The 25,375-nt window shown below is 43.3% G+C and overlaps 2 protein-coding genes across 4 annotated transcripts in view; both read right to left on the bottom strand.

Moving 5' to 3' along the window:
• Window positions 1–25,375, bottom strand: part of MKLN1 (muskelin 1) — a 381,688-nt gene that overhangs the window by 241,308 nt on the left and 115,005 nt on the right. The gene's annotated exons all lie outside the window — the stretch shown is intronic.
• On the bottom strand, window positions 7,398–7,911 carry LOC472517 (large ribosomal subunit protein eL27-like). Its single transcript, XM_054656302.2, has one exon. The coding sequence runs from the start codon at window positions 7,889–7,891 to the stop codon at window positions 7,556–7,558; it is 336 nt and encodes a 111-aa protein (XP_054512277.1). The 5' UTR covers window positions 7,892–7,911; the 3' UTR covers window positions 7,398–7,555.

Below are 25,375 nucleotides of genomic sequence, written 5' to 3'. Positions count from 1 at the left end.
CAGTCTTAACAAGCCAGGCCATGAGTTAGGAGCCTCTTCCTCTCTAGCTAGTGGGATCTGGAATTGTCACCAAGCCTCCTTTAGGGGACACCGGGGGAGTCCCCAACTCCACTGAGTTGCCTTGACCTTCCTCCACTAATATTCAGGCCGATGGAAGGGTCTCTTCCCTGGGTTCCTGCTTCAGCCTGCACTCATCATCTCCTTCCAGCAAGCCTTCTCCTCCCATCATCTCCCCCCAACCACGAAAGCTGAAGCCCCTCTGAGCTCTTCAGGCCCCGCCTGTGGCTGATCGCCATGGTCAGTTGGGGCAACTCCTTTATATCTCTCCCAGTCTTCTTTTTCTGCTTCCCTGTGGTCTCTGCTATAGGCTGGGCCCACATTATTTCCTTCTTCAATTACTGCATGATTCTACAAAGTGGTCCTCGTACTTCATGCTTGCTTTCTTTGCATCCAATCTTCACATTAAACCACTGAGAAAACGTCCTGAAAAGGCAGACCTGCCCCTCTCCTTCCCCGACAGAAAGTCAGTTAGTGGTTCCTGACCCCTCCAGATAGAATTCTGACCTGCCAGCATGACAGGCAAGAGGACACTTATAATCTGAGCCATGCTCCCCTGTCCAGCAGCATCTCCTGCCCCTTCCCCTGCATATTCTGATGTCAGCCACAACAACCCCCTTTGCATCCCCAGGGAGCTACGTGTTCTCTCTAGTCTCTGTGGCTGGGCACTGCTGCCACTCTACCTGGAGGGCCCTTTCTCCTCCCTTTCTGTATAAGCCTTCCATGCATTCTTGGGAGAGTGCTCCTGACTCTCCAATTTGAGGTAAGTGCTCGTCTGAATTCTCCTAATGCTTCCTGTGCATGTCCCCATTGTGCCTCTCTGCTAAACTGTCAATTCCTTGAGAACAAGGAATATACCAGCCTCCAGCTCAGTGCCTAGCAAGGTCAAATGTCTGTGGTATAAGTGAAGGAATGAAGAATGGGCATCTGGAATAAACATGTCTCCACACAGTGATTATAAGTACATCCTTTACCAGAGACTTCTTTTGTTGGGTGCCAATCATCCTCCAGATTGCACCAGCTGTGAGTGCTACATTGCCAAGGCATTGCAACTTGGACTGCTGGCTTCCATCCTGGGGGGCACTTCAACAAATGGGTCAGTTGCCCCAGCTCAGCTCTGGCTATCCCTGGCTGCCCCAATTTTGTTAGTCACCAGGGAGATCCTTAATGACCTCATGGCTGAACCCATGTGGCCTCTGTCAGCAGCTGGAGAGCCATTCCTAAGAGCTGAGATCGTGAGTCAGCCCTCATCTCATTGCCCAGGGAAGATTCCTTTCTCACTGGTTGTGTAACTTCACTCAGGCTATGTTTTCCTTAGTGGAGTCCAAGATTTGGAATCATTGTAAGAGGAGAAAATGGCAGGTAATCTCAGGAATGGAAAAGACCAGTTATGTTTCTCCAGGAGAGGGTTTCTTGGGGTGGGAGAAGGTGAGGAAAGTGGTAAGTGACCAGTGTTCATAGATAAGTAAGTAAATCAAAGGAAGACTTGAATGTATATGGATTCTCATTCCCAGAGAATATAATAGATTATCTGGGAAAGAAGCCAGGACAATAGAGACCTCTCAGCAGAGGCAGGTGCCCACCCATGTGGGTACATAGTGTGGTATTAAACAGCATTCAGCCTTCATCCCTGTTCCATCCACTTTTTCCTAAATCAGCAACACATCTCTTCTCCAGAAATGAGAAACCAACCAACTTTTCACTGTGAACCTGGACGAGATGAGAAAAAAAAATGGATTTTGCTTCAGATTGAGTCCCCTTGCTACCAGTAAAGGGTTTACACAGAGGTAAACCCTTTAGGTAGAGGACGGAGCAACACAAAGGCACAATCTCACTTCTACCCCCTACAGTAAGTAAGCAAAAGATCCATTAAATGAGAAAATGTATGTGAAAGCACTTAGCACGGTGCTTGGCAAATGGATGAGAGTCAATAATATTGACTTTTTTGTTGTTGCATCTATGCTCAGTATAAGAACCCATAAGGCAGATTCGTTTGTAGAAAGGATAACCGGGGTACCAGCAGAGATAGAGGGGTAACTATCTCCAGCTGGCTGAGAGTTACATTTTTGCCAGTAGAGGCTCTTTCCTTTGACTCTATTAAAAAACAAATACCAATTAGAGGCAAGACACTGTCTTCAACATTTCTATTTTACTATTAGTAGCTGATTACATTCTTTTTTTTTTCTTCTCACGTCTGTAATCCCAGCACTTTGGGAGGCCGAGGGAGGCAGATCACTTGAGCCTAGGAGTTTGAGACTAGCCTGGGCAAAATAGGGAAGCCTCATATCTACAAAAATAAATAAATAAATAAATAAATAAATAAATAAATGTAATTATCTGAGTGTGGTGGCACATGCCAGTAGTCTCAGCTACTTGAGAGGCTGAGGTGGGAGGATTGCTCGAGCCCGAGAGTTCACGGCTGCAGTGAGCCATGATGGTGCCACTGCACTCCAATCTGGGTGACAGAGTAAGACCCTGTCTCAAACACACACACACACAAACAAAACAAAACAAAACAAAACAAAAAAGGCAGTAGCAGAGAGAAGTTAAAGGCATTAAACATCATAAATGGGGGAAATGTACAAATCTATTTCTTAACGCTAAGACAAAACCCTGTCAGTTCAAATGGGAATACTACTAGTCTAATAACTTCTACTATAGAAATAAATAATTTTAACAGCTGTAAGGTTCTAACAGAGATGAGACAGGAAATGTGGAAACCAAGGAACAACCCAGTCATTTGCCTCATACTGGGGCAGTTTTGATTGGACATTTAGGAGTGGTGGAAGTGGCATCAGTCGACAACTTAGAAGGTATAATTGTATTTGAGGGGGCAAAGGTAAACAGAAATCACAAGCACCTTCACACATATAAAGCTCTCAGTAAGCCAGGCGTGGTGGCTCACGTCTGTAATCCCAGCACTTTGGGAAGCCGAGGCGGGCAGATCACGAGGTCAGGAGTTCGAGACCAGCCTGACCAACATGGTGAAACCCCATCTCTACTAAAAATACAAAAATTAGCTGGGCGTGGTGGTGCGCGTGCCTGTAATCCCAGCTACTCAGGAGGCTGAGGCAGGAGAATCGCTTCAACCCGGAAGGCAGAGGTTGCAGTGAGCTGAGATTGCGGCATTGCACTCCAGCCAGGGTGACAAAAAAAAAAAAAGAAAGAAAAAAGAAAAAGAAGAAAAGGTAAAAAAAAGCTCTCAGTAGGCATCTTCCAACTCTGCTTCATGTATCTTAACACAATGAGAAGTTACAACTCAGAGTACTTGGAAGTGCTCCATAGTGTTTGTTTAACCAAAATAAACAACAGAACAAAACAAAACTTGTACTTGTCAAGACCAGTTTGCCATGTCCCACACTAGGTTTAATAAAGTGATCAGATTAATAGAGACTCTGACAACAAGCTAACTATGCCCTACATCTATACAGTACTACCACACACACACATTCCACTCTCAACAGTGCCCTGAGATAGGTCAGCTTTACCCTCTCCATCTACAGATACAGAAAGAAACCACATCACAAGAAGCAAAGCAGCTTGCTCAGATTAGCAAGATTGTCCTAGAATCCAAGATTCCAAACTCAGAATTTAATAGATAAAGTTAAAAGTCTAAAAACAGCCAGGCACAGTGGTTCACGCCTGTAATCCCAGCACTTTGGGAGGCTGAGGCAGGCAGATCACTTGAGGCCAGGAGTCCAGCCTGGGCAACATGGCAAAACCCCGTCTCTACAAAAAATTAGTCAAAAAAAAAAAAAAAAGACTAAAATCACTTTATTGGAGGAAGGGGGATTTTCCTTAGTATTGTAATGAAGAGCTGTTACAGTTCAATAATTAAAAGGCAAAGACTCCAATAGAAAAATCAGCAAAGGACATGAACGAACAAATCATAAAAGAAGATCTCTGTAGCAATCAAAGAAATACTTTATTGTTAAATAGAATCTGCCTAAAATGTGGGTTTAGAGCTCTCTTCTAAGATAACCCAGACTAGACTTCATAGTCTAGGGTGAAGCTTTATGGGCCCTTTTTCTTGTCCTAATCCCAAACCTGAATCTTCTCATTTTAACACCCCTGGCTGGGGGTGAAGACACAAGAAAGCCAAGTGCACTTGGAAGAATTGTTTGGCATTCCCTGGGCCTCACAAGCAAACATCAGCAGCCGACAAGGCAGGGTGCAGAGGGCCGCCTCATGGAGACTATGGCCCTGGATGTTCTCCGGTGACAAGTCAAGCCTATCTAGCTTTGTGCACAGTGCCTGCAGCAGTGCTACTCAAAGTGTGGTCTGTGGGCTGATGGCACGGACATCCTCAAGGAGGTTATAGAAATGCAGGACCTTGGGCCCCCTCCCCAGGTGTCCAGAACAAGATCTGCCTCTCAGGGGCTTCAGAAGTACGGCCCTAGGGCACCTGGCTTGGGCTTTGACCATCACAGGTGCACGGCAATCACACATCTGCCCATTGAACAAAAGGGTGGACAGGATGGTCTCTGGGGTCCCTTTCAAAATAAATCATGAGACTTAACGAAAACTGTCAGGATTCAGCTGAGTAAACTACAGTCATTCGTTGTTTAATGACAGGGATACGTTCTGAGAAATGCATTGTTAGGAGACTTCATTGTTGTTTGAACATCATAGAGTGCACTTACCCAAACCTAGATGGGATAAGCCCACTGCACACCTAGGCTACATGGCATAGCCTATTGCTCCTAGGCTTCAAACCTGTATGACATGTTCCTGTACTGAATACTGTAGGCAGCTGTAACACAATAGTATTTGTGTATCAAAGCATATCTAAACATAGAAAAGGTACAGTAAAAAGACAGTATAGGGCCGGGCACAGTGGCTCACGCCTGTAATCCCAGCACTTTGGGAGGCTGAGGCGGGGGTGGGGGGGGCGGGGGATCGCCTGAGGGCAGGAGTTCGAGATCAGCCTGGCTGATGTGGTGAAACCCCATCTCTACTAAAAATGCAAAAATTAGCTGGGCGTGGTTGTGGGCACCTGTAATCCCAGCTACTCGGGAGGCTGAGGTAGGAGAATTGCTTGAACCTAGGAGACAGAGGTTGCAGTGAGCCGAGATCACGCCACTGCTCTCAGCCTGGGCAACAGAGCGAGACTCTGTCTCAAAAAAAAAAAAAAAAAAAAAAGACCGTATAATAATCTTATGGGGTCACCATTGTACATGCAGTCTGTCACTGACCGAAATGTCATTATGCAGCACTTGACTGTATCACCATTTTACAAAGGCCTTTAAGTAAGATTAACGAATTAATAACAGTGCTTTGGTTCTGATATTTTTGACCGTGAATTTAGAGTTTCTTATTAGTATCATGTCACTGGGCTTTTTTATATGCCCAGGAGGCACCAACAAGGCGTAAAGCCTTTTCTCATTCATCCCTTCTAGTCCACCTCTTACAAAACAGAAAGCATTGGGATGTAAAATCAAATGAGTAGAAATGAGAACGGAGCTGCAAAGGCTGGAGGAAAGGGTGCCGCCGTGTAGGGGTGTCACTCTTTTCCCTGCCTTTCCACAGAGAGCAGAGCCCAGAAGCATTCACCTTGTACATTCGGGCATGTGTGCAGAGGAGGGGCGGATGAAGAGGGAAAGAAAAGACTAGAAAGAGAAAAGAAGGGGCCAAGAATCAGGACCCCTGTGCTGCTATCTTATAAGCCAACACAGGCAGACATGCCAAATCTGGCCACCAAAGTCCTTTTGAGGCAACTGCATGCATCATCGTCATCATCGTCATCATCATCATCACCATCGTCACTGTAACTCTACTTGCTGTCTGCCAACCACTTTACTGAGCAGACCATCCTAGTAGCAACCCACCTTCTAGCTTCAAGGCTGTCCATAGACCTTAGGCTGCCAGGAAACCAGTTATAAGCAGGGAGACAAAAGGGATCCAGAGGATGGAGAGGCATTCTGAGTTCCGCTAATGAGTGAGGTGAGTCACGGGCTGACTCAGACGAACAAGAAGCCTGTGAGAGGGGAGGTGGTGGGGGCCAGACTTCAGAGGAGCCCTGCTGAAACGTTCAAATGGGAGCTAGGAGGCCAGGGACATAGTGTTATTTAGAGAACTGCCTGCAGCTCTGGCGTTGGAGGGAGGAGCGGGTCATGAAAACAGGGAGAAAATTGCATTTGAAGCCAGAAGCTGAGTTGTGAATCTGTAGCCTTCTCTACTTTGAGAAATGTGCAGTATTCTCTAGTGACACCCACCTGCTCTTTGGCAAATCCCCGAAAACTAACTCAATAGGCATTAATGGTCATCAGGTCCCTGGGGAGTAGAGGGAAACCGGGTACCACTCGATTTTTTTAATCTCAATTAGAAAAATGGGCCTCTTTTGACTTTCTTTAGTATTTTACATTTGGAGAATCTTGTGATCCAACCATATTTTTTGTTTGTTTGTTTTTCTGAGACAGAGTTTTGCTCTGTCACCCAGGCTGGAGTATAGCGGTGCAACTCGGCTCACTTCAACCTCTGCCTCCCGGTTCAAGCGATTCTCCTGCCTCAGCCTCCTGAGTGGCTGGGACTACAGGAACGTGCCACCATGCCCAGCTAATTTTTTGTATTTTTAGTAGAGACAGGGTTTCACCATGTTGGCCAGGCTGGTCTTGAACTCCTGATTTCAGGTGATCCACCCACCTTGGCCTCCCAAAGTGCTGGGATTACAGACGTGAGCTACCTCGCAGGGCCTGACATAATTTTTAAAAAATTTAAATATATGACTAAGGCGTCTTCTTTCCTGTTAATGGATAGAAGCATGGCCAATAGCAGTTAGCCGTGGTCATCTTAGCTTTGGCCAGCTAATTTTCCATTACCAGCAGATTTGCTGTATTTAATCTTAGGTGTTTTGCAACATTATTAACCTCAGTGTCTGATAATTGCAAAAACAATTCAGAATGCTCAATGTGCTATTGAGAATAGGTTTAGGATTGTGATGAAAATAAAACAGATTAACAGATTGAATGTGGTAAGAAAAATCATGTGTTGCAAGCGGGTAACACATGAGGTTTTGAGTTTGCAGAGTCCAGATTCACACATTATTACAAAGGCCGGTAACGGCATTGTTCTATACGGACTGTGGAAATGACATGATTGTCTCCCGACATACTGTATCCAGGCCCCCTGAAGAGCAGGTATTTGTGACATGGCTAGACATAGGTGTAGAGTATTTGAGTGGCACAATTTTTCTTCAAGTAACTGACACAGAAATCAAACCCCCAGACTCCGCCAATTCAGACAACGTAAACCAACTGAACTATCTAAAAATAATTTTGGTTGATTACGTATTTATATGTAATTTGATGACTATTGTCTCAAATGTACTTCACTAGGACGGTACCATGGCTGTGGAAAAGTTTGGCCATCTGTGAACTTTCCTTTTTTTTTTTCTGTTTAATTTTTAATGACCAAAACGAAGCATCTAAAACCGCAGCTTCTGGAAGAACCGCTTGTTCTTGCCTGTCTTGTATCTCTCTTCAAACTTGACCTTGGCCTCTCATTGGGCCTTGTGTTTAAGAGTAGGGTCTCTGAAGACATCCTTATTGATGACAGTTTTGTCCAAGGGGATATCCACAGAGTACCTTGTGGGCATTAGGTGATTGTGGTTATAAACTTTCACAAAAGACTTGATCTTTGACCTCTTAGAGATCTTCTTCTTGCCCATGGCAGCTGTCACTTTGCAGGGACAGCAGTCAATTCCAGCCACCAGAGCATGGCTGTAGGGGCGATCTAAGGTACCATCATCAATGTTCTTCACGATGATGGCTTTGCATCCAGAATAGCATCCAGCCAGAGCAAGCACCACCATCCCAGGTTTCATGAACTTGCCCATTTCGGCAGCAACCCCTCGGGCCTATAGCAAAAAGGAACTTTCCTTTTTCTTTTTAAGAGACAGGGTCTCACTCTGTCACCCAGCCTGGAGGGCAGTGGTGCAATCACAGCTCACTTTAGTCTCAAACTCCTGGGCTCAAGGGATCCTCACATGTCAGCCTCCTGAGTAGCCGGGACTACAGGCATGCACCACCATAACCAGCTAATTTTTAAAATTTTTTGTAGAGATGGAGTCTTCCTATGTGCCCAAGTTGGTCTCAAACGCCTGGCCTCAAGTGATCCTCCTGCTTTAGCCTCCCAAATTGCTGGGATTACAGGCGTGAGCCACCATACCTAGCCAGCTGTGAACTTTCACGGAGATGGAAAATACTTTCCTCCAAAAGTAAAAGTGTTTCAACTTCGCCTGCCCTCAACAGATGACAATAGCCATTGGCCGTGGTCGTCTTAGCCTTGGCCAGCTAATTTTCCATTACCAGCAGATTTGCTGTATTTAATCTTAGGTGTTTTGCAACATTATTAACCTCAGTGTCTGATAATTGCAAAAACAATTCAGAATGCTCAATGTGCTATTGAGAATAGGTTTAGGATTATGATGAAAATAAAACAGATTAACAGATTGAATGTGGTAAGAAAAATCATGTGTTGCAAGTGGGTAAGAGATGGATCCTTAGTCAACAGGGTGATTCGGAAAGACAAAAAGGTTCAAAATGTGAAAAATGCTGGCGGGGTCTATGCAATGAACAGCAATTAGCAGAAAATGAGGGAAAGTAATCAAAGAAATGGAAACAATACTGAGTATGTGATTAGAGAGCTAGCATCAACTTTGACTGCCTATCATCCAAGCATTAATTCAGATGAAAGCTAAAATTGTGTTCAAGTACTTAAAAGCTAGGTGTTGTGACAGTGCTAAGGAGTTTTTGTTTTTGTTTTGCTTTGTTTTGTTTAGACAAGATCTCACCCAGGCTGAAATGCAGTGATGCCATCAGCTTCCTTAGCAACTGGGACCACATGTGCAGGCCACCACACCTGGCTACTTTTTAAAAATTTTTTGTAGCGACAAGTTCTCACTATGTTGGCCAGGATGGCCTTGAATTCCTGAGCTCAAATAATTCTCCCACCTTGGCCTCCCAAAGTGCTGGAATTACAGGCGTGAGCCACTGCCCCTGGGCTGCTAAGGTGTTCTTTTTTTTTTTTTCTTTTTTCTTTTTTTTTTTTTTAGACAGAGTCTCGTTCTGTCATCCAGGCTGGAGTGCAGTGGTGCAATCTCGGCTCACTGCAATCTCTGCCTCCCAGGTTCAAGCAATTCTCATGCCTCAGCCTCCCAACTAGCTGGTATTATAGGTATGTGCCACCATGCCTGGCTAATTTTTGTATTTTTAGTAGAGACAGGGTTTCACCATGTTGGCCAGCCTGGTCTCAAACTCCTGGCCTCAAGTGATCCACCCTCCTCTGCCTCCCAAAGTGCTGGGATCACAGCCTAGCCTGCTAAGGAGTACTTTATGACACTTGCTCACCAAGGGCTGCCGTGACTGATTTTCAGTATGTATGAAAGGATCTATTATGAATAAAGTGGCCCATGGGATGAATATCAGCAAGAAGAGGGCTCTGCCTAGTTCTAAATCTTGGAAGGACCAAGGTGTCTTTCTAAGCTTAAATCACTCTTAGCCAGTTTGTCTTAACAAGAGTCTTTCAGGATTCACCAGGTCTGTAAGGTATATACACATTTCTGTGTCTATTTTTGAATCATTCTTTTTTCTTAACATTAGATAGCAAGATTTTCCTTTAGCTTTTAGCTAGTTCTTTAACGACAACTTGGTATCCCATTTGCCTACTGTGTCATTTAATCCACCTTTTGCTGGGCTCATAAAAATTCTGATATTAATATTATTTGCCATAAATGGTTATGTTTATCTGAATATTTTATTAGGACAAATTAGTAGAGTGAAGTTACAGGTTATAGTGTATGAATGAGTTTAATGTTTTAAAATATTTCTAAATTTACCTCTGGAAAGGTTTTGCCAACTAATGTCTCCATCAGAAAAATATCAGTGTTCCTATTTCCATGTACTTTTGTCTATATTAGATATTATTTTTCATTTATTTCTCTTCATTTTGAGGAGAAAAAATTTTTAAATGTTTACATGATAGTTATTGAGATCTCTTTCTATGATTTTTCATTTATATCCTTTGCCAATATTTATATTTGAGTATTTGCCTTTTAATTATTGATTTGTTAGACACGATTACTAGTAGACCTAGAGCAGCTTCACAGTCTGCTCCTTATACATTAAGGAGAGTTACCTCCCCTTAATTTGTAGGTAGCCTTTTAACTTTATAGTATTCTGAAGTGGCAGGTCCCTGGCGGGGGGATCTTTACTTATAATAGTCACCATTAGTTTTGTTTGTTTGTTTGTGACAGGATCTTGCTCTGTCACCCAGGCTGGATTACAGTGGCATGATCACGGCTCACTGAAGTCTCGACTTCCTGGGCTCAAGTGATCTTCCCTCCTCAGCCTCCCAAGTAGCTGGGACTAAAAGCACGCACCATCATGTCCTGCTAATTTTTAAATTTTTTATAGAGATGGGTCTCACTATGCTGCCCAGGCTGGTCTCGAACTCCTGGTCTCGAGTGATCATCCTGCCTCAGCCTCCCAAAGTGCTGGGATTATAGGCGTGAGCCACCAAGCCTGGCCTTACCTTGCTTTTTAAAAGTTAACAATATATTATTAATAGGACACCTTCAACAGAAAGGTTTTCTTTTTCTTTTAAGAGATAGGGTCTCACTAGGTTGACCAGGCTGGTCTCAAACTCCTGGCTTTAAGCAATCCTCCCATTTCAGCCTCCCAAAGTGCTGGAATTACAGGGATAAGCCACCGTATCCAATCCAGGAAGACATTTAATGTAAACATGAGATGGGATGACTCTGGTATCAAACAAGAAAACTTCAAAATTCCTTTCTCACCATAAAAAAATGAGGGCTGGGTGTGGTAGCTCACACCTGTAATCCTAGCAATTTAGGAGACCGAGGTGGGAAGATAGCTTAAGGTCATAAGTTTGAGATCAGTCTGGGCAACATAGCAAGACCCTGTCTCTACAAAAAATTTAAAAATCAGCTGGGTGTGGCATGTACCTATAGCCCTAGCTACTTGGGAGGCTGAGGTGGAAGGATCACTTGAGCCCAGGAGTTTGAGGCTGCAGTGAGATACGAGCTATGATCGCGTCAGTACACTCCAGCCTGGGTGACAGAGTGAGACCCTGTCTGAAAAAAAAAAAAGAAAAAGATAAGCATATGAGGTAACACATAATACGTAAATTAGCTTGATTTAGCCATTCCACAATGTATGCATATATTAAAACATCATATTGTACACCACAAATATATATGATTTTTATTAGTCAATTATGAATATAAATAAATGAAATAAAAAGAAGTTTTAAAAATAAATAAATGGAGTACCCTGCCACCCTCCCCAGCACCCCTTAAAAATTCCTGTCTTGGTTCTGCCACCATAATCATAGAATCTCAGAGTTGGAGAGTGTGGTAAAAGATTTGCTAGTGATACGTCAAAACCCGGTTCTTCTTTTTGCTAGGAAAACAGCTCAACTAAATTTTAAGCCTCCCTTGCAGCTAGATGGTGGCCATGCAACTAAATTCTAGTGGATAGAATGTGAACAGAGTTTATGTGCACCACTTCTCTGTTTTAAGGTCCAGCCCATAAAAACCTCCCCACACAATCCTCCATGTTCTCTCCCTGTCTGTTAGCAGGATGTCATTGCCTGTCAGTGCCACATGTTGAAGACGTGAAGGTGGGAGAATCACAAGATAGAAGTGGCCTAGTTCCTTGAATTACCACTTGGAAGAGAACCACCACTATCAGCCACTATTACCACACCCATGGTGAATGTCAGATAAGTGTGAAATAAACTTTCTTTCAGGCTTCAGCCATAAGACATTTTTTAGGTTTGATTATTACAGCAGCTAGTGTTCCCTTCATTAACACAGACAGCAACCTCAGAGTCCCTGTAGTCCAGACTTCTTTCTTTCCAGTGCCTGCTTCTCTTCCTTGGCATTCTACATTACTGGTCATCCTGTCTCTGCAAATAAGTGATCTCATGACCTCCAATGGACTTCTGAACTCTTTGCAGGAAGTGCCCGTGTTAGTCATCATTGTGTCTTTAGTGTCTAGCAAGACTGGTATAATGCAACAGCTCAATAAATGTTTCGGGGTGAATGAAGACATGAACACCTCCTGAGGCAAAGAATTAATTCACTACTATATCAGTCACTGTAATATACTTCAATCAGCTTGAATTATTAGAACATTACTTATATGAAGCTAATATCCATCATCCTTTATCTAGTACCAATTTAGGACTGCCCTTTACAGGCACACAAGATGAGTCTGAGCCTTCTTCAAGATAGCCCTTTAGCTTTTTGCTTGTTTTTTTTGAGACAGGGTCTCACTCTGTCGCCCAGGCTGGAGTGCAGTGGCATGATCTCAGCTCACTGCAACCTCCGCCTCCTGGGTTCAAGTGATTCTCGTGCCTCAGCCTCCCAAGTAGCTGGAATTATAGGCACCCACCACCATGCCCAGATAATTTTTGTACTTTTAGTAGAGACAGGGTTTTGCCATGTTGACCAGGCTGGTGTCGAACTCCTGACCTCAGGTGATCCACCTGCCTCGGCCTCCCAAAGTGCTGAAATTATAGATCTGAGCTACCACACCCAGCCACCCTTTAGTTATTTTTGATGATACTCCCATCCCTTCCATGACAAATCCCCTGGTCTCCAGGCTAAATAGTCAACATTTGTCAATTATTTTTCTTAGCTTGTAGTTACCAGAACTCTTATCTCCATCTTTACCTGCTTCTGGGCACACCCAGGTCTATCATTGCTTCCTACTCAATGGGTACTCAGAACAGAACATCATATCATAAACGTGGCACACACTGACCAGCCCTTGATGGACCAATTGCCCCACTTAGTCAGGACTGCATACTTCGATTATACAGCCTAATATTTTTATTGTCTCTGAGGTGGCCATATCACCTGTTGACTAATTTAGAGCTTGTGATCAAACTTCCTATCTCTTCTATCTCCTTTCCTCTGGCTCTAACGTACATACTAATATCTACTATGTGACCTTAGACAAGTCATTCCACCTTTCTGGGAATCATTTCCTGTGTGAAACATGAGGTAGTTGGACCAGGCGATTTTTCAGATCTTTTTTCTGCCTTCTAACATGCTTTAAGTCTAAAGCAGGAAGTTCTGGGAGACTTCACGTTGTACTTTGATGTAAAATCTCTCACTCATAGGAGTATGGGAATGTAAATCCGCCTGGAAACGTTAAACTCATCAAACAACATGAAACTGTACAGGTAATTTTTCTCAGCTGTACTACACTTGTATCCACAGGTATCTGGACATTGTGTGATAAATTGCATATATACACTAAGGCCAGTGTATGGATTATACCATACTCAGTCATTAAGAAAAGAGAAAATCAGGCATAGGCAAAAAATAAGCAAACAAACAAAAAATCAGTGAGAGCTTGGGGGGAACCAGACTGTGGTTTTCTCCATCATTTTTTTTGTCTTTTCTTTTTTAGAGACAGAGTCTCGCTCTGTCACCCGGGCTAGAGTGCAATGGTGTGCAATCATAGCTCACTGCAGCCTTGAACTGCTGGGCTCAAGTTATCCTCCCATCTAGGCCTCCTGAGTAGCTGGGACTACAGGAGTGCACCAGCATGCCCAGCTAATTCTTAAATATTTTATGTAGAGACAGGGACTTGCTATGTTGCCCAAGCTGGTCTTAAACTCCTGGCCTCAAGTGATCCTCCTACCTATGCCTCCCAAAGCGCTGGAATTACAAGTATGAGCCACTGCACCATCACACTCGGCCCTCTCCATCACTACTTTTTTAAAAATTTTTTTTTGAGATGGACTCTCACTCTGTTACCCAGGCTAGAGTTCAGTGGTGCAATCTCAGCTTACTGCAACCTCCATTTCCTGAGTTCAAGTGATCCTCCCCGCTCAGCCTCCCTATTAGCTAGGACTACAGGCGTGCACCTCCATGCCCAGCTAATTTTTGTATTTTTAGTAGAGTCGGGGTTTCACCATGTTGGACAGGTTGGCCTCAAACACCTGACCTCAAGTGATCTGCCTACCTTGGCCTTCCAAAATGCTGAGATTACAGGCGTGAGCCACCGTGCCTGGCCTCCATCACTTTTTTTAGCGGGGATAGTGACCACGAGAAAGGGGACATACATTTCATTCAGCAGAAAGCTTTGTTTTATGTGTTGTCAATTTCCTTATCTCATTTCACACACTGTACAACCATACCAAAAAAAGACCCTCAGCTATTGGGCAAATAAATGCTATTTGCTAGAGAAATCAAACCATATCTCTATATTTGTTGCCTTTGGTCAAATTCTTATCAAGCAGACATCTTACTGCTTACATTTTACTTACTACTTACTGATTAATTTCTCCTGATATTTCTGCCTGACAGCCCTCAATCCATACCCAAGAGGCTGGATCCACCTCTCACCCTAGACTAAGATTCTACAAATTATTATTTGACTTCCTTTGAAAAACTGATTGCCAGCTTTATAACTCGATCTGGGCACACTCCCCATCGGGGCCTGCATTTCCTGTGGATGATGCATTGGTTTCCAAGGTGACGGTGGGAAGGAATAGACCTGTTAGCTTGTGGCTTCTGACTCACTCACTGCAATGGACGTCATAGAATTGTAGCTGAACAAATGGATGCTGATAATAAGTATGTGCCTAAGGTAGCAGCGGGGCACCAATGGTTAAAACAATCCCATTGTACCAGCTCTCTCTCCCTCCCACTAAGCAAGCCGACAGGCCAACAGAAATACCGGAACTGAAAAAAGATACAACAGATTTTCCCAGTCATATATAAGTTCACAGTGAAGTCCTATTTACATCCCCGAGATTTTGCTCCTACGCCTGGAGAATTTCCTTTTCCTTTCCGGAATGTAGAAGTACCAGGATTCTGTAACAAATCGTCATATGGAGGCTGAAGAGAGTGTGATGGAAACAAGCCAAAAACTCACCAGAAGTCTGTTCACGAAGGTGACAGCCGCTTTTGAACTTTTAAATTTGTTTCTTGTGAGGCAATTCACAGTGGACTAACAATCATCAGAGCCCAGAATGAAACATACATTCTGCTGAGAAATTAATCTTCAGAAAAGTTGAATTTCATGAAGTCTGAAGATGCTCTCTCTCTCTCTCTCCCTCTCTCTCTCACATACACACACACACACAGTGTGTGTGTGTCTTCTTGTCTTCAGGCTCACTCACCCACACACACAAAGACAGAGAGAGAGACAGAGAGAGAAAGAGATAGAGAGATAGAGGGAGAGACAGAGATAGAGTGAAAGAGAGAGAATGATTGAGATTGACTTTCTAGCTACCTCTTTTTGTATCAACTGATCCCAGCCACCTACAAGTCAAAGAAGACTGCCTGGAATAAAAAAAAAAAAAAAAATGTGAAGAGCCCCGTGTCCTTCATGTCTGAACCAGGGAAGACTGAATGGATTCTTTAGATTCTTGAATTCCTTAAATGATGAGCAAACCTAAAGGTTCCCTACTGGAGATAATGCATCTTGTTTTCCACTGGGCCTTGCGGGATGCTTTAAATAGCATCAGCAAGCATCCGAATGAATTAGACAGCAAATGTAGGTTAGCTTTATTTAGACAGATAAAGACAAGCAGAGAAAGTTGTCTGGTTCAAGGGCAGTGCAGCCTGACACGACAGCATTTCTCTGAGGAGGGGAAATTGCTTTGGGAGAGAGAGGTATTTTGGGCAAAAAGCAAAGTTCCTTGGATCTCCAGGGAAAGTGATGCTAAATTCTTCAGTACAGAAGAGCTGGAATTGAGAGTGGCTTGCCATTCATTGAAGGAAAGAGCTGGAGAGTTAAAATATAAAGCAAAACTCAGTATCACACATCATCCCTAAGTCCACACATCATCTTTTCTCTTTTCTATTTCTTGGGAACACCACCAGAAAAGACAGGCTTCCCAGAACACAAGCTGGCCTAGCCAGTTTACGCGAATCCTCTGGAGTGTACTTGAGACCCCTGGCAATTCTGAGTCAGGAAATTAGTGCAGATGAAAACCCCTGGAGACTGGACGCCTAGGAAGCAGGGAAACTGGCAAATTTGGGGACATTCACACGTTAAACAGAAATGTGAATGCTTGAAAAAAAGTTACAACTAATGAATTTAGTTAATTTTCTTCTTCTTCCCCTATCCACTGTCTTAGACTATTTTTTGAAAATAAAGGCCGGGCGTGGTGGCTCACACCTGTAATCCCAGCACTTTGGGAGGCCGAGGCAGGCGGATCACCTGAGGTCAGGAGTTCAAGACCAGCCTGGCCAACATGGTGAAACCCCGTCTCTACTAAAAATACAAAAATTAGCCGGGCATGGTGGCAGGTGCCTGTAATCCCAGCTACTCGGGAGGCTGAGGCAGGAGAATCGCTTGAACCCGGGAAGTGGAGGTTGCAGTGAGCCAAGATCATGCCTTTGCACTCTAGCCTGGGGGACAAGAGCAAGACTTCATCTCAAAAAAATAAAATAAAATAAAATAAAAAGAAAAGGAAAGAAAAATGCTTTCTTTTTTATTTAAAAAAATGCTTCTTCCTATACCCTTTCTGAAAATAAATGCCTTATGGAAGATCTAGAAAAAACATAACTCTGGTATGTGTTTTTACTATGATGTTTGTGGCTTCTCCTCTTTTTGTTGTTTTTCTTCTCAGTTGGCAGAAGCTGAAGGATATTTGATGTCTTAAAGTCCAGGTCATAGCCCCACTGGTAATTAGTTTTAAAGATTTTTAAAAGTCTCAATTAGTACATTCATATTATTTGAATAAATTATAATTCTAAATATTTAATAATTCTATGAGTAAACCATTTTATACCTAATATATTTTTATGTTCCTAAAGTAACAATGAATTTAGACTTGTAAAATATTTTTAAAATATCTAAAAACTTTGTTTTGCATAGATTTTCATTTCTTCCCCAAACTAATTTTGTAGATGTTTTCTTTAAGGGCCTCACAACTTCTGAAAAGTATATAACTTATGTATCACCAAGACAGCATCATAGGGAAAATATGTTATAACCCTGTCATGACGCAAAATATAAATTTTATTTTTATTTATTTATTTATTTATTGGAGACAGGGTCTCCCTCTGTCACCCAAGTTGGAGTGCAGTGGCATCATAGATCACTACAGTCTCAACCTCCTGAGCTCAAGGGATCTCCCACCTCAGCCTCCCGAGTAGCTAGGACCACAGGCACATACTATCTTGCCCGGCTAATAATTTCATTTTTGGGTTTTGCTTTGTTTTTTTGTTTGTTTGTTTGTCTTTTGCCAAGACAGAATCTCACTATGTTGCTCAGGCTGGTCTCGAACTCGTGGGCTCAAACAATCCTTCCTCCTCGGCCTCCCAAAGTGCTGAGATTACAGGCAAGAGCCACCATGCCCGGTCTAAACTTCATTTTGAATTAAACACTTACGCCACTTTCTTTGTACTTATTATTTATGCACTCATTTCACTCATTCCCTCCTTCCACAATTGTTTGCTGAGTCCCCGCTTTAAGCACATAAAGTGAGCATCATACTCAGTGGTTCCCTTTCCTCATGATCAGTGCTTTTCTCTTCCTAATTATTAATTATTTTTATTTATTTATTTATTTATTGGAGATGGGGTCTCCCTCTGTCACCCAGGCTGGAGTGCAGTGGCATCGTAGCTCACTTCACTCTCAACCTCCCAAGCTCCTTTCACTCTGTGCACACCAAGCTCACTCTCTAGTTATCTTTGCTGGTAAACTCGTGTATGTACTAAAAATGTATTCAATTGAGGAGTACAATTTTTCATTTTAACAAAAAGCACACAAACTTCCCTAGTTCACTGCCAAAAACTCAATATTCTTTTGACTATTTGTGAGATTGGCAAATCAGTTAATCATTGGATGTCATTATAATTCTAGGAAGGTGATGGAAAGCCAATCAATATCACTATAATTATAAAGTAATAGATTCAAAAGACTTCTCTGAGACCTGGTTGCCAAGCTTATTCCAATGTTATATTAACAGTTTACATATATAAAACCCCCTCACCTAAACCAATCCTATAAATTTTTCATGTGTGTAGTTACAAGAATCTAATCAAAAGGAAAACTACTCTTTTATTTCTTTGTGGCAAAGGAGCTAACATTTCTACATGAACGGAAATGAAAAAACTTAATAACATCACTGGGATCTATAATTTTTTGTTCTGACATCTTTAATCACTTCGCTATTAGAGTATCTTTATTATAATTTCTCAATTTGTGCTAATAATGAGACCTTTTACATGTTCTTCAATAAGTCAATTTCAGAACGTGTTTTTAATATTTTTTAAATGCTGGAGAAAAATTTTTATATGGAGGTAGGAAGCAAAGTTAAAATCAATCGCTGATCCAAATAAATAAAATATGATGTATATAACATTAAAAAATTATAGGAATGAATTTTTTGTTTGTGTTTTTCTGTGTCCTTCATGTTCGCTGAACTAAATATTATAATTTCGGTAATTTTTAACACTCTAAAGGAGAAAATATTGTAATAGTATTTGGCTAGGTAAAATAAGAATCACACGTTTTATTTTTATTTTGCGACATTTGTGGTTCTTCAGCATGACATTGGCATTCTTCCTCTTCTGATGCAACTTCCTTCTCTGTTTCATTTTGTTTTGGTTGAAGTTGCTTCAACCTCCCCCTTCTCTGAGCAGTCTTTCAGCTTGTCTGAGGTTTTGAGCTGTCACTTTGTTTTCTGAATATCTACTTTTGTTTTTGGTGGCAACACCTACATATAAACATCTAGCCACCCATCCAAATGGACACACACCTACACACACTCAGACTCATAGACACACAGACACAGATCTGCACGCACGAGCATGCACACATGCCCAGCCTCAACGCATCCATCCTCCTGCAGAGAGTTCAAACCACTCCAGCTGTTTCCTGGCCCTGGCCACAAGAGCAACAGTAGAGTTCTAATGTCAGTTCTCTGATTGGAACCAGCACTAATAAATGCTGCTGCTTCCAAGGAAGCCCTTACGTCACCTGGACCAAGGGGAAGACAGCTGTACAGGTTCAAGACGATGGAGCCAAGTGCTTCAGGCTGCATGCAGTGATACACAGGGGGAAGAAATGAGAATTGGGGTTGTACCTGAAGTGCTTTGTCCCAACTATCTTTTGACAGCCATGTACTGATAGGTTAAGGCTCAGTTCCTAAGTATAAACTCTCTGAATCTTTTCCTGACATGCTAACTGTCCCTCCTCTGTACCGCTACAATCCTTTAGTTAAATGTTTATCTTCTCCTCTCCTGCCCTGCCAGGCCCATCAGATTTAAAACCTTTTTTTTTTTTTTTTTTTTTTTTGAGACAGAGTCTTGCTCTGTCACCCAGGCTGGAGTGCAGTGGTACGATCTCCGCTCACTGCAACCTCGGCCTCCCAGGTTCAAACGATTCTCGTGCCTCGGCCTCCCAAGTAGCTGGGACTACAGGCGTCACCACCACGCCCAGCTAATTTCTGTATTTTTAGTAGAGACGGGGTTTCACCATGTTGACCAGGTTGGTCTCCAACTCCTGACCTCAAGTGATCCATCTGCCTCGGCCTCCCAAAGTGCTGGGATTACAGGTGAGAGCCACTGTGCCCGGCCAAAAGAGACATATAAACAGAAGCCATGATGTCCCGGTCAGTCGCAAGATGAGATGGAGGCTCCCCATGCCATTACTCTCCCAGACTCAGGGCTTATGTACTGTAGGGAAGGAAGGCACAGGGCAATTGAAATTGACCCTGCAGGGAAGGGAAAGGCAAGAATGCCATGTGAACCTGACTAATGGTAGGATTTATGATTAAGGTTGTTTTGACCTAAGGGCAAGATGTATGGTAAATACATGCTCTTACATAAAGAACAACAGATAAACTGGAAATCTTAGAAGCCTTCCCAGAACTGGGGTTAATCAGAAGTCAACATGGCGGATCAACATCCAAGGTGCTTTGGCCCCTACAAGGGACTACATATGAAAGTAACTCAGCAGCAAACAGAGCAGCTGCCTCCTCATCATCCCCACCACTGGGATTTCTTCTGGTGACCAATAAATAAGTTTGTAAATCAAATATAAAATACTAAGCCCTCCAACTAAACAGACCCCCTTTTGGCCAAGGGGGCCCCAGAAAATCCCAAAAAACTGAATTCCCAGCCATGATGAGAAGGGAGATGGGACACACCTCCTTATACCTCCTCTCTTTTGGATTTGGGCACAACTGACCCATATTAATATTAAAATAGAGACCATAAGACTGTCAAAACAGACTTTTTGTGGCAGTAAGATACCAAATTATAAACAAGACCCAAGGCCATGCCAGGCAAGGGTTAAGTCACACCCTACAAACCACAGAATCTTGTTAAATGGGTTTTTAAAAATTAACCTGGTATAATGTGGCTTACTTTCCAACCTGACTCTAATATAGCATCACAGGACAGCAGACCCTGAAGGAAATCAAAATATTTTACCCCGAAGTATATTTCTTTGACATAATTTGAAGTAGCCCTGCAAAGCCATCACGAAACAGGGAAACCTGCATCTGTAGAGAATCTCTGTTAATGCAGCAGCCTTTGTTAGATCTAAGAGATTCACCGCCTAAGTGTGGTGGCTTGGGCTTGTAATCCTAGCACTTCGGGAGGCTGAGGCAGGAGGATCACTTGAGCCCAGGAGTTCGACACCAGCCAGGGCAACATGGCAAGACCCCATTACTACGAATAAAAAAAATCAGCAGCCTGTGGAGGCGTGGGCTTGTGGTCCCAGCTCCTCAGGATGCGGAAGCAGAAGGATCGCCTGAGCCCAGGAGGTTGAGGAGGCAGTGAGCTGTGGTCTTGTCACATGTGTCCAGCCTGGGTAACAGAGTGAAACCCTGTCTCAAAACAACAACAACAACAACAACACACACACACATGTCTGAAAAGAGACATTGACCATCTATTCTCTCAGAGGGCTGTGATATAGGAGGCTTCCTCTACGTAACAAAGCCCTCGGTCCCCACAACTCCTCTACCTTAAGTCAGACATTTCTTTCAACTAACTTCAGATCTTTAGATAATAGCTTAACTCTCTCAACCAATCGGGTGCGGGGGTGGGGGATGGGCATCACACACTGGGGCCTGTGGGCAGGTGGGGGGCTAGAGGAGGAATAGCATTAGGAGAAATACCTAATGTAGATGACGGTTCGATGGGTGCAGCAAACCACCATGGCACGTGTATACCTATGTAACAAACCTGCACATTCTGCACATGTACCCCAGAACTTAAAGTATAATTAAAAAAAAAAAAGAATCCCTAAAACCCACCTACGGCTTAAGCCCCACACCCTCCCCCTACATTCTGCTTCCAGATGTCACACCTTTTTGGGCCGAACCAATGTACACCTTCTATGTATTGATTTATGTCTATGCCTGTAACTCCTGCCTCTCCAAAATGTATAAAACCAGACTATAACCTGACCACCTTAGGACCACTTACTCAATACTTCTTGGGTTTTTGTTTTCTCTGGGCTACAGTCACTTCTACTGGCTCACAATCAACTCTTTAGAAGATTTTACAGCGTTTGGATTTTCGGTGAACAAGTCCAATCTTACTTACAAGATAAGCCTTTAAAAAACTTGCGAGTACAAGTGAGAAGAAACTGTTCTACCAAGGAAGGTTGTGTTAATGATGGGAAAATGTGGCAGGGATCTTTTAAACTGATTGATAAGACTTACGTTCCAGAGTACAGTGTTTCAACATTTGAACTGTTTTAGCATCAAGAGAGGGTAAGGATGAGATGTAACTGTGTCTGGTTCTTTACTTGCATGATTTCACTTTAATTCTCACAAAAACCCATAAAAGAGATCTTATTGTCTTCATTTTATAGATGAAGAAAGCGAGGCTGAGAAAGGATAAGAATTAGGGAAAAACCCCTAATACTAAGAGCAGCAGAGCTGAGGTTTGAACCCAAATCTGCCTGACTCCAAAATCCTTTCTTTATTCCTCTTGATTCCTCCCAAGAGCTATTTTTTAAATGTTGACATAAGGGCTGGTGCAAGGTGGCACATCATGCCTGTAATCCCAGCACTTTGGGAGGCCGAGGTGGTCAAATCACTTGAGCCCAGATCTTGAGCTCAAGAATGTTCAGATAAGAACATCAGAATGTTCTGATAAGAATGTTCTATTGCTGAGACCAGCCTAGGCAACATGGCAGAAACCTGTCTCTACAAAAATAAAATTAGCTGGGTATGGTGGTGCACACCTGTAGTCCCAGCTACTCAAGGGGCTGAGGTGGGAGGATGTCTTGAGCCTGGGAGGTTAAGGCTGCATTGAGTGGAGGTTGCACCACTGCACTCCAGCCTGGGGAACAGAGGGAGACCCTGTCTCAACAACAACAAAAAATTGTTGACATTAACTTTTGGTTGAAAAGAGGATGAAAAACAAAGATTGGATATTGATTGAGCTGTGATTATGGGCCACACACGAAGTTGGCCCTACTGGGGGACAGAATAAATCATCCTGCGCTGGAAGGGAAGAGCATGGAATGCAGGAAGCTGCCACGGGAGCAAAGGATGCATAATAAACAATGAAATACGAGTGAAGGCCGGGCACGGTGGCTCAAGCCTGTAATCCCAGCACTTTGGGAGGCTGAGGCGGGCAGATTACTTGAGGCCAGGAGTTCGAGACCAGCCTGGCCAACGTGGTGAAACCCTGGCTTTACTAAAAATATGAAAGTTAGCCATGCATGGTGGTACGTTCCTGTGATCCCAGCTACTCCAGAGGCTGAGGCAGGAGAATTGCTTGAACCTGGGAGACACAGGTTACAGTGAGCCAAGATTGCTCCACCGCACTCCAGCCTGGGTGACAGAGTGAGATTCTGTCTCAAAAAAAAAGAAAGAAAGAGGGAAGGAAGGAAGGAAAAGAGAGAGAGAGAGAAAGAAAGAAAGAGAGAGAGAGAAAGAGAGAAAGAAAGAAACAAAGAAGAGAAAAGAGAGAAAGAGAGAAAGAGGGAGAAAGAGAGAGAGGGAAAGAAAGAGAAAGAAAAAAAAAAGAAAGAGAGAGAAGGAAAGAAAGAAAAGAAAAGAAGAAAGGAAGTCTCCTTATCATACAGGGGATTGTCTTGTGCTGGAGAACTAAAGGGAGGAGTGGTTGGTTCCGGTTGTGCCCAGACGCAAGGAAGGTTTCATAGAACACTGGAAGAACGTTCTGATAAGACGCTGAGCAGAGCAGGGAAGGAGTCCCAGGTGTCAGGACACTGCAGGGAAAGAAACGGGTTACAGGAGCTGGGTAGAAAAACTCACATGAACTCAGTGTATGGTTGGAATAGTGAAAAGTGATGGTAGATTTGAGGCCGACCATAGAAGGTTGTGAAGAAAAGTCTGAGCATGAAATGGGGAATTCTGGAAGATTTTTGAGTGGGAAAGGCAAAGATCCAATCAAATCCTTGACCAAAACATCTCAAATTATTGCTGAATCCATTCTGACATCAGATCACAAGTACACAAGGTATACAAAGCAGAAAAATATAGAAAATCAATACTCTTCATCAAGACTCAAAAATAAATGGCCCACTTACTTCCAAAAACAAAACACAACAAAACAAAAAAAACCCCAACAAACAAAAACACACAGCAAATGAGAGGATATATACCAGAATGCATGAGCTCAAACCCAGCCTGCCCTTTTCCTTCTGTACTGGCCAGGAATAGTCCCATTCTCATGACTCACAAGACAACTTCCTCAACCAAAAACCCTGGGACAACAAATACAATCCCCTGCTCCCACATAGAAAAAACTCCAATAGTGAAATGACAATTCCTTTCATTTCCTTCCTGTTCAGAAGCCAGGCCATGAAGATTTGCTGAACTATTCTCTCACCTGAATACACTAGATAAACATGCTAGGATGGGAACTGGATCCTGATGGCTTAATTGAGTTAAAAGGAAAAGTGCGGATCATCTAAAAGCCTCTCAGTGGTTTCAGAGAGGCTGTCATGGCTCTGAAAGCCCTAATGGCGTTTCTCAGTTCCTTGGTTAGGGAGGAGCAAAATGAATTTCCTAGCACAGAACTCAAAAGCACTAGAAGTCAGCAGTTCTGAAAGACTGCAGAAAGGGCTTGTTTACATTTTTCTCTTGGGCTGAAACCCATCTATTTAAACTTTAACCAGAGGCAATTATAAAACCATGGTGAGCCAGAGATGGCAGCCTGCACAAGACAGGGAGACAGATGCCAACAGTCTGGCATTGAAGGAGGAAAGAGAGAGGTGTATTTTGAGAAAGGGGCCAAGGAAGAACAACAAGGAAGGTTTTAGAAGCAAAAGGTGTCACCTAGGCAGCTGGTCTTTATGAGAAGTGGCTGGGGAGAAAGTAGGGAGGGAGGGAGAGGGGAAGGCAGGCGGGGTAGAGAGGCCAGGAAGGACAGCAGGCTCTGAGGGAGTAGGAAGGGCTGGGGCTGCCACCAGCCCACCAGTTCACAAGTCCCACCCAGTAACAGCTGACTGCTCTAGCTCCTCTGTTTATACCTTTTTTCCCTTCTTGGGTCAAAAGTGCATTAGTCCAGAAAACCAGCAGCCATGAGGAGAGGCCAGCCTGGAGCAGACACACCCAGTCTGCCAGGACACAGGCCGTCTTCCTCGAAGGCCAAGCCTCCTTTTCCATGCAGGTTTTCCTGGCAAAGACCCACCGGGGAGCCTTGAGAGTAGCCCAGTGACGTCAGAGGAAATACCCAACTCGACAGAGGATCCTACTCCAGTTGCCAATAAACGGAACTGGTTAGCATGCCCCGATCTGGGTCTTAGAATTTGCTGAATCCTAAGGACAAACTCAGAAAGAGAGAGATCTGTTGCTCCAAAGTGAATGTTTTTATCTTGGATTTGAGGAGGCCCATGGACCCGACACTGACATTAGGGCCGGTTTTAGATGCATATACAAATATGAGGTGGCTGGGACTCCAGATGCTATGGACTGAGTGTTTGTCTCTCCCCAAATTTCATGTATTGAAAATCTAACCCCCAAAGTCATGGTTTTAGGAGTGGATCCTCTGAGCAGGGATTAGGTCATGAGGGGCTCTGATTAGTCCCTTATAAAAGAGACCTCGGAGAGATATCTTCCCTCCTTCCACCATGTGGAGACACAGCAAGAAGGTGCTGCTTATGGATCAGAAAGCAGGCCTCACCAGACACCGAATCTGCCATGACTGTGGCTTCCCAGCTCTAGAACTGTGACAAACAAATTCCACATGTTCATGAGCCATCCAGTCTATGGTATTTTATTACAGCAGCCTGAACAGACTAAAAGACACCGTCCCCCAAATCTCTAGTATTTCTTTTTCTTTTTTTTTTTTTTTGAGACACAGTCTCTTTGTTGCCCAGCCTGGAGT

The sequence above is a fragment of the Pan troglodytes genome, chromosome 6, assembly GCF_028858775.2.
Source record: "Pan troglodytes isolate AG18354 chromosome 6, NHGRI_mPanTro3-v2.0_pri, whole genome shotgun sequence".
NCBI lineage: Eukaryota > Metazoa > Chordata > Mammalia > Primates > Hominidae > Pan > Pan troglodytes.
Note: the sequence above shows the minus strand (reverse complement) of the source record. Positions and strands in the feature narration are given on the sequence as shown.

Coding starts and splice junctions, on each gene's coding strand:
- LOC472517 (XM_054656302.2), bottom strand. CDS start 7,891: ATGGGCAAGTTCATGAAACCTGGGATGGTGGTGCTTGCTCTGGCTGGA.